This window comes from Crinia signifera, chromosome 6 (genome assembly GCF_055691185.1).
Source record: "Crinia signifera chromosome 6, ASM5569118v1, whole genome shotgun sequence".
In the NCBI taxonomy this organism is placed as follows: Eukaryota; Metazoa; Chordata; class Amphibia; order Anura; family Myobatrachidae; genus Crinia; species Crinia signifera.
Window position 1 is genome coordinate 27153807 of NC_139222.1, and position 18644 is coordinate 27172450.

An 18644-nucleotide genomic window follows, 5' to 3' on the forward strand; every position below is an offset into this window, starting at 1 on the left:
TATAACAACACCAGGGCAGCACAATACCATCACATGCTGCCAGATACAGCAATGTCTTCTCTCTGTCCCCAGTAACTTAATCACCGCGGCTGCTGGAAGTGAGAGGCCTCAGGTAAGATCAGCAGGGAGCCGAGATGCTGCGCCGCCACGTCACTGACTGAATGCAGGGATCGGTCTTCGGGAAAACGTCCGCCGCTCCCTTTCACAAGGGACAATTATTATGGAACCTTTCTGGTGGTGTTATCGCATGGAATCTATTAGCTACTGGTGACCTCGCCTCACAGAAATCTCTCTCTATGCATGATTCACACAAGGTAATTACAGCTTCGGCTGTGATGTCCCAGTGTCCTCATATAGCGGCGGCCATTTTGTTGTGGTTTGTACTCAGCTCCCACTCCCAGACTCCCCCGCGGCTGTAGCCAAAGTGTATTTCCTGTGTGGGGCAAAGTGGGAGGAGCTGTGTTACCAGGGAAACGTCCCTTCCTGGTGTGCATGGCAGGCAGGAGGGAGAGTGCTGCAGCTGGCACCAGGTGACCCCAGGTATTATACTGCTAGTAACAGCATAGTAGTGATTGCTGGGTGTGAGCCATAAGGGCACTTACAGGGGAGCTGCTGCTCTACTCACACAGGCTGCAGTATAATACCAGGTGTCAGAGCCAGCTTCTTGGCATCCTAGGCAAAACTAATGTCAACTGCCCCCCTAATACCTAGGGGCATAACTAGAACGCTGTGGGCCCCATAGCAAACTCTTGAGAAGTCCCCCCCATGTGAAATACAACTCCCATCTCAGTAAATTTCCCCCACATTGTCACTACAATTCCCCTACGCTGGGTACACACTGGCTGATTTATCGGTAACGCTATGCACAATACCGATATCACATGAATATTATTGAGGTTGTACGGTCAATATCGTTAAAGATGTGCAATGTCACAGTATTGTCAGAGGCTGCATGTACGGAGCAGGGTCAGGTGACATCACTGACTGATATTGTGAACAGTATTGGTCTGTATGTATGCACTGTATCGCGACAATTGCTTTAGTGTGTACCCAGCATTAGGCTAGCAAGAGAGAGAGGCGTCAGAGAGAGGGGGAAGGAGACAGTGTCAGAGAGAAGGGGAGGAGATGGCATCAAACAGAGGTAAAGGAGACTGCATCAGCGAGAGGGGGAGGAGATGATGTTAGAGAGAGAGAGAGGGGAAAGGAGACTGCGTCAGAGAGAGAGGCAGAGATATCGTCAGAAAGAGGTGAATGGAGATGAGGTCAGAGAAAGAGGGGCAGGAGACAGCGTCAGAGAAAAAGGTGGAGGAGACAGCATCAGAAAAATAAGGGGTGGAGACTGCATCAGAGAAAGAGGGGGAGGAAACGGCATCAGAGAGAGGGGGGATGACAGCGTCAGAGAGGGGGGAGACAGTCATAGAGGAGTAGTAGACAGCATCAGAGAGGGATATGAGACTGCACCAGAGAGGGGTAGGAGACAGCGTCAGATAGAGGGGGATGGGACAGCATTTGAAAAAGAGAGGGGGGAAGTTAGACAGCTTCAGAAAGAGAGTGGGGATGACCATACCTCATTTCAGCAGTCGTTGGGAGCACAGCCAAGGGGCCTCTTATGGGGGTGGGCACTTCACTGCATTAGGTCACATCCCCTAAATTTTCGCAAATCGCAGGACTGCTGGAAGCCGGCCAGGAGGGTTGAGGGACCGCAGCTTCATCCTCAGTGGATGTGCTGCAGCTTGCAGTGGCCGGGCCAAGGTGAGGGGCTGTTGCAAGGTGGAGCAGGGAGCGCTGAATGCCACTAAGCTATGGTGCAGTCAGGACTGGGTACAGGGGGAGCTGCGGGCCCTAGAAACTGCTTGGGCCCCATTACAGCTGCACCCCCTGCTCCGTCAGTAGTTACGCCACTGCTAATAGCGCTAATTACCCACTTTCCCAGTCAGTCAGGAGAAAGTGCATAATCATATGCTTGGCATTATATATATTATATACTTGTTTCCTAGCACGGCGCCCACGATTTTGATCTTACTGCATCTTATACATTGCATCGCATCGCATACAATATAGCGGCATGCGATGCGATTCGATTTTTAATTGTACAACCCTGATGGGTGCTTACAATGTTAAATACACCTCCATTGTCAACGCCACCCCCACTATCAACGCCAACCCAAAGCGTGGCGAGCGCAGCAAGCCCGCAAGGGCCGGCGGTACGCGTCCGCCGACTTTTTCATAACCCCACTATCCACATCGGCATGGAGTTGACTTCAGATAGTGTGGCGAGCCACCGAGCCCGAAGCGTGGCGAGCGCACGCGGTTTAGTTTACATGTATTCCTCGTGCGCTCGCCACGCTGTCTAAAATCAACTCCATGCCGACGTGGATAGTGGGGGTATGAAAAGGTCGGAGGATGCGTACCGCCGCCCCTCGCGGGCTCTCTGCACTCGCCACGCTTCGGGTTGGCGTTGATAGTGGGGCTGGCGTGGACAATGGGGGGTGCATTTAACATTGTAAGCACCCATCAGGGTTGTACAATTCAAAATCGCATTGCATACCATGCCATTTGCTGGCATGCGATATTTAATTTACATTCAGGGTAATTTTCCCGAATATCGCATCGCATACCTTATGGCATGTGATGGGTGCTGTGCTAGGAAACAAGTACCGGCTTTTATTTTCAACTGACTGGGTTTGTAGGCCATGCCCCCTTGCCGCCAGGCCATGCCCCAAATTTCAGGCACGTGCCTATGGAGCATGTTTTTGTCCATTTTGCCATGGATTAGAAGTTGGGAGGTATGGGTTGCTGGGGCCCGCTAGTTCCACCCCCGCCCACCCTGCTACTCTATTTAGGTTTCTTTTATTCATATTTTTTTCTTCAATTTGTGTCCTCCTTTTCATTGTAATAAAGTTGGTCACCTTACTATATGTGTGTGTGTGTCGTTCGGGCGGCACTTCGACACAACTCCACAAAAATTGACCCTGGTGCCCTCCCAGGCAAAAGTTCCTACTCCACCTCCAATATCCAAGCGTTCGGGCGGCACTTAGAATAAGACACCTGCACAAAGGTCTGTTCGCATTCAACGTTTCAATCACAATCACACTGGATTTTTATCAAGAACACAAGTGAAAATACAGACATCCTAACCTTATAAGAACAGCCAAGTGCAATGGCGTGCGGTGTCCCTCCCCTGGGGCTGGGCGGGCATTGCCGCGGTCAGCGTATTACGTCATACAGCATACACCGGAGGACAAAAACCTCCGTATCTGCTCAGTGTCCGGCAGCAAAAGCTGTGCCTTATTGCGCATGTCTGTGACCATTCCATTATAATTAATTGACAACTTGAGAGCAATCCCAGCTGGTCCGTGTAGGGAATTTCAGAGCATGATAAGAACAAAAAAATGTGCAAAACCAAACATCTGTGTATTGGTCTGAAAATTACTAAGACACTCAGACACAGAATTAAATGCAATATAGACACATACAGGTTGAGTATTCCCTATCCGAAATGCTTGGGACCACGAGCATTCCGGATAGGGGAATTTTCCGTTTTTTGGAATAATTTTTTGTAGCCATACTTACCTGTCCCCTGATGGTGTCCGGTGGTCCCTCGGCGTCCGCGCAGTCCCCGGGCGTCCACAGCAGGCCTCTGGCATCTTCTCCTGGTCTCCAGCGGTTCCAGGAATGCATTGCGCGAGTGTGCGCGCGCACCGGTGCCGTCACCGGCACGCGCTCACGCAATGCATTCCTGGGACCGCTGGAGACCCTGGAGAAGATGCCGGAGGCCTGCTGTGGACGCCCTGGGACTTGGTAAGTATGAAAAGAGGGTTAGGGGGGTTAAAAAAAAAATTAGAATGATTCCAAAAACCACGGTATTTGGAATAATTTGGATAGGGGATGCACGGATAGAGGATACTCAACCCGTATTAGCAAATTGGATTGTGGAACAAATGATAGAAACATCTGAGGGGTAAAGTATCTCGTATATTTTTCATCATGTAGCTACCGCTGTCAGGCACATAGACTGCAGTTGTCCCTATTTAATGTGTAAATGTGTTTTCCACAAACTTTTTGATGGAGAACCTCAGCATAAATGGATAAAGGCAAAAATTTTCATGCCTAATAATTTAAATGGCCATTACACCTAAATTTACTATTAAAGGGATGCTGTTGCGGTGCCCATGACCTGACTCGGAGAGTACATGATGCAGCATGTATTCAATCCAGGGGAGAAGAAGAAATCAAGCAATTCAAGAAAAACATGCAAAGGAGATGGATTCATTGAGACTCAATGGTGCCACTGAGTTCAATTTGTGAATCCAGAACGTTTCTAGTTGTAAAACTTTTTCTCTATCACCCCCTCGCTTAGAGGCCGGAACGTGATCAATTAACTTGTACCTAAGTGTCGCAAGTGAATGTTTTGCTTCGACAAAGTGCCGAGCAACCGGCTGGTCTACTTCTTTTCCATTTAGTGCCAACCTGACCCCTGAGCGATGTTGCCCAGCCCGTTCCCTAAAAGTACAAATAGTTTTGCCCACGTAAATAAGACTGCACCGGCATGTAATCATGTAGATGACAAAACGGGACATACAACTCAGGACATATATAATGTGGAACCTTTTACCTGATCTAGGATGAGCAAATTGTTGACCAACGTCAAGATGGCTACACGTTGCGCATCCCATGCAATGGTAGCATCCCGGATTTCTGCCCAAAAAATTGGTCGGTTTAGATTGTTGGGTACTTGTGTAGTTTCCGCCAACCAATGCGGCTCACTTTCGCCGCAGGCAGGGATGGGGACTGGCGGGGCAGATGGAGACAGGCGCCTTATATCCAGAAACTAGATCCTCTGTTGAAATAGGACAATTAGAGTGTGATCGCCCTGAAGGGTATGTCTTACTGATTATTTTAACAGCTGTCCTTGATTCCTAAAAGACCGGACGGTCACGTGATCCATATGGGTCATGTGACCGGACCATCACTGATGTTATATACAAAAGTTTAATATTTATTTATTTATGATCCTTTATCAAAATCTTAATTTCTAACAAGATTTGTAATTGGAAATGGGATCAATGTGTATATGTCTTCTGTGCTATTATTTTGTTCACTATTGAGTGAAACTGTACACGGCTAGGTACACCTGTAAGTGTTTGTATAATTAACTGAGGCGTATATATATTATCCCCAGGACACTAGTGATTCATTCATTCTTCCTGATGAAGACGTGGGTGCTTCCACGTTGAAACGCGTTGAGAATACTATTGTTTTATTTCAAGCCTATTCAATTGGGACTAAAACTGCACTCCTGACTATCACCTCTTACCCGGACCGGCATAATCAAAGGAACACTTCCAGGTACCGTTGGTCAACTCGGCGAGGGATTGGCTTCCACTTTCTACAGCTTGTGGACCCCTTGCTCAAATATCTTCGAGTTTTTTTCAATTACGGATACAAAATCTGCCTGGACTAATTCCTACGTGCTGGACAATCGCCCGGGATTATATACAGGTTATCTACACCCTTGATTGATTTATTGGAGGGGCAGTATATACACTATTGAGACGCACTAGACTCTTTGTGGCTCCTTTTTTAACTTATGCATGCAATATTTTAATGTTGAGCTAATCATTCAAATTACTCGTTCTTATTACCTAGCCGGGTACAGTGTATTCATACCATAGTAAAGCAGAAGCGCTGTTCCTCACATTTTTTCTTTTACCCATATACTCGTATAAAGGGGATTAACACAACCCAATTGGAACAGCTGCTAATTGATTGCGCCTGGCATCCTTTTTCTATCTCTTTGAATAAATCACAGCAGCAATAGAACTGTAACATCAGCATAAATGTCAGAGAGCTCATTTGGAACGAGGCATGCAAGCCCCCCCCCCCCTTCCGGCGGACAGCGAGGATTGGCGATTCTATCACAGCCCAATGTAGGGATTATACAGTGCATCTGGAAAGTATTCACAGCGCTTCACTTTTTCCACATTTTGTTATGTTACAGCCGTATTTCAAAATGGAATAAATTAATTGTTTCCTTTCAAGATTCTACAAACAAAATTATAACATTATTGGAGATTTTTGATAATTTATTTAATATAAAAACCTAAGAAATCACATGTACATAAGTATTCACAGCCTTCACTCCGCACCTTTGACAGCAATTACAGCCTCACGTCTTTTTGAATATGATGCCACAAGCTTGGCACCTTTCTTTGGGCAGTTTTGCCCATTGCTCTTTGCAGCACCTCCCAAGCTCCATCAGGTTGGATGGGAAGGGTCGGTGCACAGCCATTTTCAGATCTCTACAGAGATGTTAAATTCAAATTCAAGTCACTCAGGAACATTCACAGAGGTGTCCTGAAGCAACTCCTTTGATATCTTGGCTGTGTGCTTAGGGCCGTTGTCCTGCTGAAAGAACCATTGCCCTAGTCTGAGGTCAAGAGCGCTCTGGAGAAGGTTTTCATCCAGGATATCTCCGTACATCGCTGCATTCATCTTTCCTTCTATCCTATTCATGGAAATCTCCAGATGGGTTGCCATGTGCTTTTTACTAAGGAGTGGCTTCTGTCTGGCCACTCTACCATACAGGCCTGATTGCTGCAGAGATGGTTGTCCTTCTGGCAGGTTCTTCTCTCTTGGTCACCTCCCTAACTTGAGCCCTTCTCCCCCGAATGCTCAGTTTACACGACCAGCCAGCTCTGGGAAGAGTCCTGGTGTTTCGATCTTCCATTTATGGATAATGGAGGCCACTGTGCTCATTGGGACCTTCAAAGCAGCAGATATTTTCAGTTCCCTTCCCCAGATTTGTGCCTCGTCACAATCCTGCCTCAGAGGTCTACAGACAATTCCTTTGACTTCATGCTTGGTTGTGCTCAGACGTGCACTGTGTAGTGTGGGACCTTATATAGACAGGTGTGCGCCTTTCCAAGTCCTGTCCAATCACCTGAATTTACCACAAGTGGACTCCAATTAAGCTGTAGGAACATCTCAAGGATGATCGGTGGAAACAGGATGCACCTGAGATTAATCTTGAGCTTCATGGCAAAGGCTGTGAATACTTATGTACATGTGATTTCTTACTTTTTTTTTTTAACAAAAATCTCCATAAACCTTTTCATGTTGCCATTATGGGGTAGTGCATGTAAATTTTGAGGGTAAAATTTAATTCATTCCATTTTGGAATATGGCTGGAACATAACAAGATGTGGAAAAAGTGAAGCACTCTGAATACTTTCCGGATGCAGTGTTACTTTGGAATGTGTATGTCTGTGGGGGTAATAACATTATCACATGCTATTATACTGTGGGACAGATTTATTGAGCAGCGGCTGATTCTCTGCAGTTTTACCACAAGATTCCAAACTGCAATAACTATAAATTCAAAACCGTGTGGGTTCTACATGTAATATAAGGGACTATAGCACTGGGGCTTTCACCGACCCCCCCAATACTCAGTGATGGTAATATACCTTGGTGTATACTATCTGTAAGTAAATCCACGCTGCTTGGTATTTACATTACTCTTATACACAGCTGTCACAATATTATTGATTGTGAAAACATCGGGTCATATGTGCTTTATTTCCGCCTATCGCTCATCACCGCCATGAGAAAGGCCGCGGTTACAGCACTGCGTGGCGTCCCGGTGTCTGTGTGGGTCCGGCACTCACACAGTAAGGATTACAGTCAGTAATCACCTCCTGGAGTATGAGTGCTGGGATCCTCCTGCCGGATGCTGGAAAGGGCGATAATATCTGTCTTACTGATCTCGGCCTGAGTGAGTCCACTACTCCTGTGAGTAGGGTACACCGGAAAGTCACCCAGTTCCGGTTAGAAGTTGAACACTAACCATGCACCTATGGCAGCTGTGTCTAGTCCTGGCTGTGTCTCTGCTGCTGGTGCTAGTGGTACCACAGCTCACTCCACTCTGGTCCTGCCTTGCAAGGCCAGGTACCATGCACACAATCCAAGAGAAGAACCCTGAGCCCCTGCTGTAGCCCATTTCTATTCCTCAGATCTGGGCAGCGAGAGGGGGCGTGATCATGGAGGTGCAGTTGTAGGGCGGGGGGAGCTCTTGGACTCTCCGGCGTGTGTGTGCAGGAGATCTGTCTGCATGTGGAGAGAGGGTGAAGCTGCTTCCCCAGGATTCCGGGACGCAGATCTGGTCTGTGACTGGTGTCTCAGCGTGGCTACAGCAAGGCACGGACAGCCAGTGGAACGCAGCACACGGCAGTTGGGGGGGTGAGCGACTCAGAGCAGGAAATCGGAGAGGGGGGGTCCCCTCAGCATGGGATCTGGAGCTGGCGTTTGAGATACAGGGACATCGGAGCTTGCGGCGGCAATAGCAGCTAACGCTGAGCAGTCTCCCGCTGAGAGGTGTGTACCCCCATCCCTTGGGTAAATAAGGTGTCTGGTTCAACAGCATACAGGGGCATGTGAAAAGGTGTTGGATAGAGAGACTGGTAAGATCTACCCCAATCTTAAATATCAAGGGGATGCCTTGGAAAGCGGGACGCCTGATTGACGTTGCTTCTGATATACATTGCCTGCAGTTATTACTTATTAGCAATGCTGTATTGTTGGCTGCTCCTCGGCTTGCCAGGTTAATGTTCTCCCTCCCAATATCCAGGAGGGCAGATTTATTCTGACCCCACAATATAAAGGGGCATACACACGTAGAGATCTGTGCTAAGCAATTTTGCTGGTGTCAAGATCTCCCATGGAGAGCACATACACACACAGAGATTTGTGCTAAGCAATTTTACTTAAGCAAAAAAAAGCTGGGTAGTTGTTCAGAATGAGAGATTGCGATCAGTATCTCTCATTCTGTACACACAGAGATTTGCAGTCATTTGCTAAGCAATCTGATTTTGACTGTATGCACTGACTATTTAATCTCTCGGAGCATACACACTGAGAGATCTGTGCTTACTTTCTAAGCAATCTAGTCAGATTGCTTAGAAAGTAAGCACAGATCTCTCTGTGGGGTAGGAATAGCATTCAAAATTTTCAAGTACACCCAGAGGTGTGTGAGTTCTTATACACAAGAGTCTGCAATTTGTATGTAGAACAGAGATAGATAAAATGGTAGATATGTTTTCTTGCAATGTTTGTTGAATGGCGTGAATGTGTATACTGGCGGTATACGTCCCTCCGCCATTTCAGTACGATGTGTTACAGCGAGCCACGGAATTTGTGGCTAGATCTAATGGCGCTGAAACAATATGCCGAGGCGATATTAATAACGTGATGGATCCCAGTAAGGATTGGTGGAATAAGCTGGCAGGAAGGAGTAAAGTGGGTAATAAGGGGTTCGATAAATTTGTGACTGATATAGGATGGAGAGATGTGTGGAGGGGGAAAAAACCAAATGCTTTGGCATATTCATGCTATTCACAATCCTACAATTCTTTGTCTCGGATTGGTATTTCTTTTGTTGATAATAAGGCAATGCCAAAAATTGAGAAAATGGAGTATCTCCCTAGGGGGATTTCCGACCCTGCGCCCATTATGGTCCAGTTCTACCAACAGCAAAACAAGTCCATCCGGCATAGTTGGATCAGGTGGGTGCGGGGTTCGGGGATAACCCAGGAACAGGAGGAATACTTTGAAAATAATGACGGGAGTAATTCTAGGATGCAGGAAAAGCGGTTTTGAGAGGACAGCTAATTAAAAGGATTGGTTTCACGAAACCACTAAGGGAAAATCTAGTATTACAGAGAAGACGTAATGAGCTGGAAGTTAGGATTGGGAACAAGCAAGTATAGATTGGACAAACAAGATTAAAATCATGGCACTCAATCAGGAGGCGTTCTTGGCGCTACATTAGAGAAGGAAATAACAACAGAAGTCAGGAATGCTATAAGGTTCTGCCCTTCAGAGAAAGCACCTGGGTGCGATGGACTCCCAATGGAGGTATAGAAGAAATATAGAGGTGATGGCCCCCAGGCTTGTGGGACTATTTAAACGTTAGCCTAGTAGAGGGGAAAATGCCGGATTCTATGAACGAGGCTTTGATTGTAGTGATCCCGAAGAGGGGGAAGAATTTGAACAATCCAGAATCGTTTAGGCCTCTACCTTATAAACACGGATGCAAAAACATCAGCAAAGATTTTGTCCGTCAGATTGGACTCAGTAACTCAGAATATTGTACACATAGATCAGACAGGGTTTCGTAAGGGCAAAAGCACTACCTCTAATATCAGGAGGATGTACAATAATTTGCAGGCAGGACACCAGCAGTCAGAGACCACCGCGGTAATATCCTTGGACGCAGCCAAGGCGTATGACAGTGTAGAGTGGGTATACCTATAGGCAGTTCTAAAGCAATACAGATTCGGACCGCAGGTTATAAATGGAGTATAAATGCTATATGCTGACCCCAGGGCCAGGGTCCAAATAACTGGGTATATCTCTGATTAGTTTGGGATCACCATGGGGACTAGGAAGGGGTGCGCCTGTGCCCTGTGTTATTCAATTTGGTAATAGAGCCCCTGGCATGCATTATTAGAGATCAGACAAAGTTGCAGGTATTCAAAGCTGTAGGAGGTGAAGAAGAGGCCATATTGCTTTACACGGGCGACATGTCGGTATACATCTGACTATAGAATAGAAGTACCTGTGGTCCTAGATATAATACAAATGTTGGGGGTATTCAGGGTGAAAGATAAATTGGGGGAAATCTAATATTTCCCAGTAAAAGACAACTGTATTGGTAAATATAGTCAGGATTCGCCCCTGAGGGGGGTAGAAGAGAGGAACTACATTGGTGTCAGAGTCTAGAACTGCTCACAGGATTTTGTTAGAAAGAACATTGAACCATTAATGACACATTACCAGGAGAAGGTAAATCATGGAGGAGACTGCCCTGGTCATTGATGGGTAGAGTTAATCCGGTGATACTGCCTAAGCTGTCGTACATCTTCCAACAGTCACCAACAGACATACCAGGGAGAATGGATAGTATTACAGCATCCTTTATATGGGGAGGGAAGAGCGCAAGAATCAGTATTGGTACATTGACAAGGGTCAAAGAAAGGGGCGGCTAGGTCTTCCCCATTTCCGATTATACTATGTGGCGTCCCAATTAAAGGCGATCAGGGGATGGGTAAAAGGGGATGTGGACACAACTACTATATATATATATATATATATATATATATATATATATATATATATATATATATATATATATATATATATATATATATATATAATTAGGGAAAATAGAGATAGGCTCACTCCAAGGCAAACTTTATTGATAGGTGGGCGAATAAAATAGGAGGATCCCGGTTGTCCACCAAGCAATTAAAATATGGGAATTTGCTGATATATTAATGGGAAACAGCTGTTTGGATCCAGATATACTAATTTGGGTACTGACAGAAGAGAAACAAGAGAGGTGAGAGAGAGAAAAGGATACTAGAAAAAGTTGGGAGCAAGTAGGGATTAAAGAAAAGGAGATTTATGTTCTTACCTGTTAAATCCTTTTCTTCAAGATCCATAGGAGACACAGGGTTTACGCTGGGGTATAGGTGGTAATGGACCTGGCAGGCACCAAACGGGTTAAACAAAATCCTCTGCCTCCGGGAACCGGGCTCCTCCCCTCCTATACCCCGCCCCAGGCCACCAGTTTTTTAGTAAACAAACCCAATGCAGGAGCAAAGAGAGAAGGAAGACAATATGCAACATACAAGGCCACACACAACAGGCCTAACCTAACCGCAAAAACCTATAAAATACTGTGAAACATAAAAGCAGGCGCATCAGGGAGGGATCCCTGTGTCTCCTATGAATCTCGAAGAAAAGGATTTAACAGGTAGGAACATGAATCTCCTTTTCTATCTCGAGTCCATGGGAGACACAGGGTTTACGCTGGGACATCCTAAAGCAACCTCTCAGGGCTGGGGACGCGCCTGAGCCACGCTGAGTACACTCTGTCCAAAGGCAGAGTCCCTGGAAGCAAAGGTATCAAATGCGTAAAAGAGCAAAAAGGTACTAGGAGATGACCAAGTAGCCGCCCTGCACAGCTGCTCCGCAGTAGCCCCACCATGGACAGCCCAAGAAGCACTCACCGACCGCGTGGAGTGAGCCCGAATCCCGACAGGGACCAGAAGGTCAGAGTCCCGACAGGCCTGGCGGATAGTGGATCTGATCCACTGGGCCACCGTCTGTTTAGATGCCGGCCAACCTCACTTGTGGGCAACATGCAGGACAAAGAGGGCATCTGATTAACGAACTGTCTTCATACACTTTACAAAGATGTGAAGTGCCCGGACCACATCCAAAGAATATTCCGAGGCCGTTTGATCAGAAGACCTGAAGGCAGGGATCTCAATTTCCTGATTGATGTGGAACCTCGAGACAACCTTAGGCAAATGAGAGGTGTGAGTTTGAAGAACTGCCCTGTCTGGATGGAAGACAAAATAAAGGGAACACCACGACAAGTCGGACACTCGTCGAGCAGAAGCAATAGCAAAAAGGAAAATAGTCTTCCAAGTGAGCCATGATCAGTTGAGCGCAATGGTTCGAACGGAGGAGACTGCAGAGCTCGGAGAACCAGGGAGAGTTCCCACCGGGCAACCGGAGGGACAAACGGAGGCTGTATTCCCTGCAGGAAGGTACGAACATCCGGTAGTAGAGCCAGTCTTCTCTGAAACAGGACAGACAATGCAGAGATCTGCACTTTTAGTGAAGAAAGACGTAAACCGGCCTCCAAGCCTGTCTGGAGGAAAGATAAGATCCTAGATAGCCTATAACGCCTGGGATCCAGCCCCCTTTTTGCACACCAGGAAAAGAAAGCTCTCCAGATTCTATAATAAGCACCTGCTGAAGACGGCTTACATGCCTGAAGCATAGGGGGTTATTCAAGTTCACTCGCAAATGCACAATCACTCTCTAATGGACAAAACCATATGCACTGCAGGTGGGGCTGATGTAACATGTGCAGAGAGAATTACATTTGGGTGGGGTTTGTACTTCATACTGATATCTATGTTGCAGTGTAAAAACAAAGCAGCCAGTATTTACCCTGCACAGAAACAATAAAACACCCAAATCTAACTCTCTCTGCACAGGTTACATGAGCCTCACCTGCTGTGCATATGGTTTTGTCCATTAGAGAGTGATTGTGCCTTTGCGAGTGAACTAGAATAAACCCCATAGTCCGGATTACTCTTGAGGAAAAACCTTTTGCCCGCAAGAGGGACGTTTGAAGAGCCACCCCGTCAAACGGAGATGGGGCAGATCTGGGTGCAGACAAGGACTCTGACTGATGAGATCTGGTCGTAACGGAAGATGGAATGGTAGGTCTGCTGACATTCCCAGGAGCCTCCTCGGCCAATCTGGAGTGTCGAGAATCAAGCTTTCAACTTTGAATTTGCAAAGAACCCTGGGCAGGAGAGATATCGGGAGGTGGGGGGAGACACACACACACATACATTAGTTGAAATGGCCACGGTGCCGATAGGGCATCTGTGAGAAAGGCACCTGGATCTCTGGTGCGAGACCCGTGCATCTGATCCTTGTGGTTGTGGCCATCAAGTCCACTTCCGGAGCTCCCCATCTGTCAACGAGCAGGTCGAACACGTCTAGATGAAGAGACCACTCTCCGGAGTGGAGGGTCTGATGGCTCAGAAAGTCCACTTCCCAGTTCAGTACCCCCGGTATGAATACCGCTGATATGGCTGGGACATGTCTCTCCGCCCAATGGAAGATCATCTCTGCCATGGCCCCCCCAGCTGCGGGTTCCTCCCTGGTGATTGATGTATGCTACAGCCGTTGCATTGTCTGACTGGACCTGAACAGGGCAACCCTGAAGCAACAGGAGGGCCAGACAAAGGGCTCGGTACACCACCCTCAGTTCCAGGCAATTGATGGAGAAACAGCTCTCCTTCGCAGTCCACAAACCCTGGAAGGATTTCTGACAGGTGACCGCACCCCATCTGATGACAGACGCCAGGCTGCGCGGGAGTACCCTGTCCTGGATCCAAAAGGGGCGCCCCATCTGTAGATTTCAGGAGAGGAGCCACCACGTGAGGGACAAATGTAGCTCCTGAGTGAGGACGATCCTCTGCACCCTTATGTGACGGTGTGACCCATTCCACTGGGTCAGAAGTTCCCGCTGCAGCTGACGGTAGTGGAATTGGGCATATTCCACCATCTCGAAGGTGGAAACCATCGAGCCCAAGACCCGCATGCAGGCATGAACGGAAACCTTCTTCTGTTTGAGAAGATCCCGAATTCTGAACTGGAGGGTCTGGAGCCTGTCCTCTGGCAGGAAAACTTTCTGAAGTTTGGAATCCAAGAGGGCTCCTAGATGGACCATCCATTGAGATGGAAGGATAGCAGATTTTGATCAACTGATAATCCAACTGTGCCTCTATAGAAGAGTTCTGTGGATGTGATCTTGGAGTTCCTCCGGAGATGAGCCAGCAGAAGAAGGTCATCTAAATAAGGGAGAATTCTGACCCCCTGACACCTGAGATGTCCTGCCATGATCTTTGTGAATACACGAGGAGCAGACGAGAGAACTGAAAGTGCTCGCCCAGCAGAGCAAAGTGGAGGTACTGCTAATGATTTGGGCAAATGGGGACATGAAGGTAGGCATCCTGGTTATCCAGGGATGCCAGAAAATCTCCTGGTTCCAAGGCAAGCATGATGGAACGTAAGGATTCCATCTGAAATTTCAGAACCCGGAGGAACTGATTGAGGGATTTGAGGTTCAGTATTGGTCGATAGGCCCCGCTGGGCTTCTGAACCAAGAACAGGCTGGCGTAGAATCCTAGACCCTGTTGTGACGGGGGAACCTGTACAATGACCCTGGATTGAAGAAGGGACTGAACGGAGAACTTGAGGGCTCTTGCTCTGATGGGATTCCTTGGTAAACTGATGGAAAAGAATTGAGAGGGAGGGCAATGGCGAAACATGAGAGCATAACCTCGCATGATGACATCGCGGACCCAACCATCTGTTGTGTGCAGCCATGCGGCAGAAAATCTCAGCAGATGACCTCCCTCGCTGGGGTCCCCCAGGTGGAGGTCTGTCCTGTCAGGCAGAATGCTGGTCTGGCTGCTTGGGCTCGAGGCGATGGGTAGACCATGCCTGACGTCCTCGCTGTTTAGGCGGTCTGGAAGTCTGAGGCTGTGATCTGGGAAATGGCTGACCTTGTGCCCTGCCCTGTGAGCGAAAGGACCGAAAAGAAGCAGTACGGGGTCCCGGAGCCGCTGTAGATGGCAGGAACGCTGTCTTAGAAGCCACTACTGTAGCCACTATTTTGTCCAGCTCTGGACCAAAAGGGGATTGTCCCAGTAAAAGTCAAAGCCTCCAAAGCCCTTTTGGAGTCAGCATCCGCCCACCAAGAACGAAGCCATAAAGCCTGTCTTGCTGAGATGGCGGAAGCCGAGACTATGGAAGTGAGAACTCCCTGCCTAAGTGGTACTTTATTAGATGCCTACAGATGAGAAGCAGATGTAATAAAATGTACGGGGGCAGGGACGTGAGACTACAGGACTCACCAGTGAAGACACTGTTGGAATCAGGGCAGAGTGAGAGAATCTCTGGTATCTATCGGGTATTACTGAGAGGATGGGTGGAAACAAATAGACATAATTAGGAAACCATGGGAAGAAGATATTGGGGTCCTCCAGGATAGAGAATGGGTAGGGGCACTTTCATCACCCACTCGGGACACAATGGCTATAAAATTCCAACAGGTACAGCTCTGTATTCTACATAGGGTCTATGTAACCCCAGCTACACTTAGGAAGTATGATCATAACAAAATGATTTATGCCCAAAATGCAGCATACAGCAGGGTACATGTATGCATAGGATTTGGCAGTGTCACAGGGGAAGGGGTTTTGGGGAGAAAGTCCAAATTATAATGGTCAAGGTGGGACTACCGGTACAATATCTGGATGTAACTATGTATTTTGGGCATAAACCCACAGGTAAGGGCAATGACCCGTTTATACCGCCGGTGGAGAACCTAGCTGCTCTGGCAAAAGTAATAATAGCAGGGAAATGGAGGCGCACGAGGCACCGGATTTATACCACGGGATCCATCTGGTAAACCATACAGTAGATAATGAGAAGTACACATACACCAAAAGTAATAATGTAAGAAAGTGTCATCAAACGTGGGAGAGATGGACGCTGTCAGAATTCTATGAGGCTTAGGGGGGATATATATGATAAAACTATGTGTTTAGATAGATGTATGCACTACACCTACACCACGACCATAATGTGCACGAGATATAAATATACCTCGGAGGCGCTCACACGCCAGCAGTAAACCAGTGAGCACCTGGGCAATCAGTGCGACAAGAAAACGGACAGACTACACAATAAATACTGGTACAATATTGGATTTGTTTAATACATGTTAATTTATTATATGTACAAGGACAGTATATACACAAAACCTGATATGCCGTCTTAAATTGTAAGAGCAATGTTTACAAATGTATTGTTTTGTTATTGTTTTTTTTTCTTTTTCATAAAATGTCTACATAAATTTATGTAAACAACAAAACTTCAATAAAAATTGATTGAATTTAAAAAAAAAAAAAGAATTCTATGAGGCTTATACAGGAGTATACACAACAATGCATATACATTACACAAATCCACACTATTACACAGGACCAGACACAGGAATAGCTTTATTATACATGGCAGTATACAGAAGGTGAGATAGATGAGGCACAATGTAAGTTTAGTATAACCGGTATAATGGCATCGCTTGTCAGACATAAAGCACATATACACTGCACAGATATAAGGTAGGGGAAAGGATGGGATGTAACATCTTATCTCTGTATCAAACGCATATTGTAATAATAAGAAATACTGAATAAAAATAAGATCTGGGCAGTGATTGGGCGGATGGTTGTATCCCAGGATGTAAATGTCCCAGGAGCAGCCTGGCTTCCTGCTGAGCTGGTGCCTGGGAGTCTGTAGTATGATTAAAGCAGGGCTGGGCAATAGCGGCCTCCAGATGTTGATGAACTACACATCCCAGCATGCCTTGCATCAATTTCAGCATGGCCACATAGCAAAACGAATGAATGCAAAGAATCCTGGGATGTGTAGTTCATCAACAGCTGGAGGGTCACTGTTGCCCAGCTCTGGATTAGAGTAAGCCGGCAGCTCTGGAGAGGGGGCTGGTAGTGGATGAACATGGATACCCCCGCAGTTTCCAGTGGGGGCATAGAGCCTGCATTGTTTAGTGGAGACTACGCTCAGATGATCCCTGTGCAGGCAACAGGGGTATCCTCACATCAATGGTCATTTTTACTGCAGATCAGCTCATCAAAATGTTATTATTCTGGTATTTACAAAGTATACATTTATTTATAAAACATTTCCCACAGTGCAAGCATGGAAAAGGTGTCTCTGATGTCTAACTAGATGAACTTTATTGGTAAAACATTTCCCACTCTCAGAACATGAAAATGGTTTCTCACCTGTATGTACCCTTTCATGTATAGCAAGACTGGATTTAAGTGTAAAACATTTCCCGGTACTTGTTTCCTAGCGCGGCGCCCAGATTTTCTACGTACGGTACCGTACTGAAATCACATGCCGAGTTATAGTGGCATGCGATGCGTGCGATTTCAGTACCAAGCCTGTTCCCGCTGTCATTCCCGCCCCCTGTTGGATTCTCTCAGAATCACTCTGAGGTGATTTTCTGTGAGTAGTGGAAGCATCGCTCAGAGCTCCTGGTGTTTTATTGATCTGATATTGAAATCAATTGATATGGCAGCATCATTGCACATATTTACGTTGCCTCAGTCCGAGGAGGAGGCCATAAAGGTTTTTTCAAGACCACAGACTTCTTCCAGTCGCGCAGAATTGCATAAACGGGCACATAATGCGCCTCGCAGTTAAGGAGGCGATGTGGCGGTGCCACGTAAAGGTCTGCTGACTTAAGGTGAGCCTGAGAGTGGCGCACTGGTTCCCAGGCTGCCGCTTACCTTTTCTTACGTTGGTACTTGTGGGCACAGGAGCTGACGTCTATAGATTATTGTGCGCAGCAGCTCCACATCTCCAAAAAAACAACAGTGCTGTACAACCGCTGGATGAGGGAGGCGTTTGCCCTGGATATAATGGCGCAGCCACAGCGCTGCATCGGTGGACCAGGATTGATTGTTGAATGTGACGAAAAGGAGAGTTATGGTAGACTTACCTCTGTTAACTCCCTTTCCTTGAAGTCCATTGGAACCACAGGGGACATCAGGTTGTAGGCGGATCCAGGGGGTCCGAGGCACCAATCAGCGAAGCTCTTTAAGTTTTCCCAGAATGCCCGGGCCCTCTCCCCTACAACCCCGCCTCCAGGCGCATACAGCCAGTTTTTGTTAACAAGCCATAAGCAGGAAGCGGAGAAGAAAAGAGGACAGAGAACACACATGCCCATGTACTCATACATACACAATATAGCAATGGACGCTACTATGGTCGTTACAGGTCACAGATCAGAATATCACACATAGGGATACCTCAGGAGCAAATTTAAAGGGAGGGCACCCTGTGGTTCCCATGTACTTCAAGGAAAGGGAGTTCCATAAATCTCCTTTTCAAAGTCCATGGTTCCCACAGGGGACATCGGGGACATGTCTCAAAGCCGTATTTCAAGGGAG

The 18644-nt window shown here is 46.9% G+C and overlaps 1 protein-coding gene across 1 annotated transcript in view; it reads right to left on the reverse strand.

The window, feature by feature from the left end:
• The window catches only part of LOC146009555 (uncharacterized), a 122729-nt gene that overhangs the window by 27516 nt on the left and 76569 nt on the right, over positions 1-18644 (reverse strand). Inside the window, 4 exon segments of the mRNA XM_083150001.1 lie at positions 12240-12409; positions 12454-12652; positions 14078-14313; positions 14666-14886. Coding sequence (XP_083006127.1) covers positions 12240-12409; positions 12454-12652; positions 14078-14313; positions 14666-14886 — 826 coding nt within the window.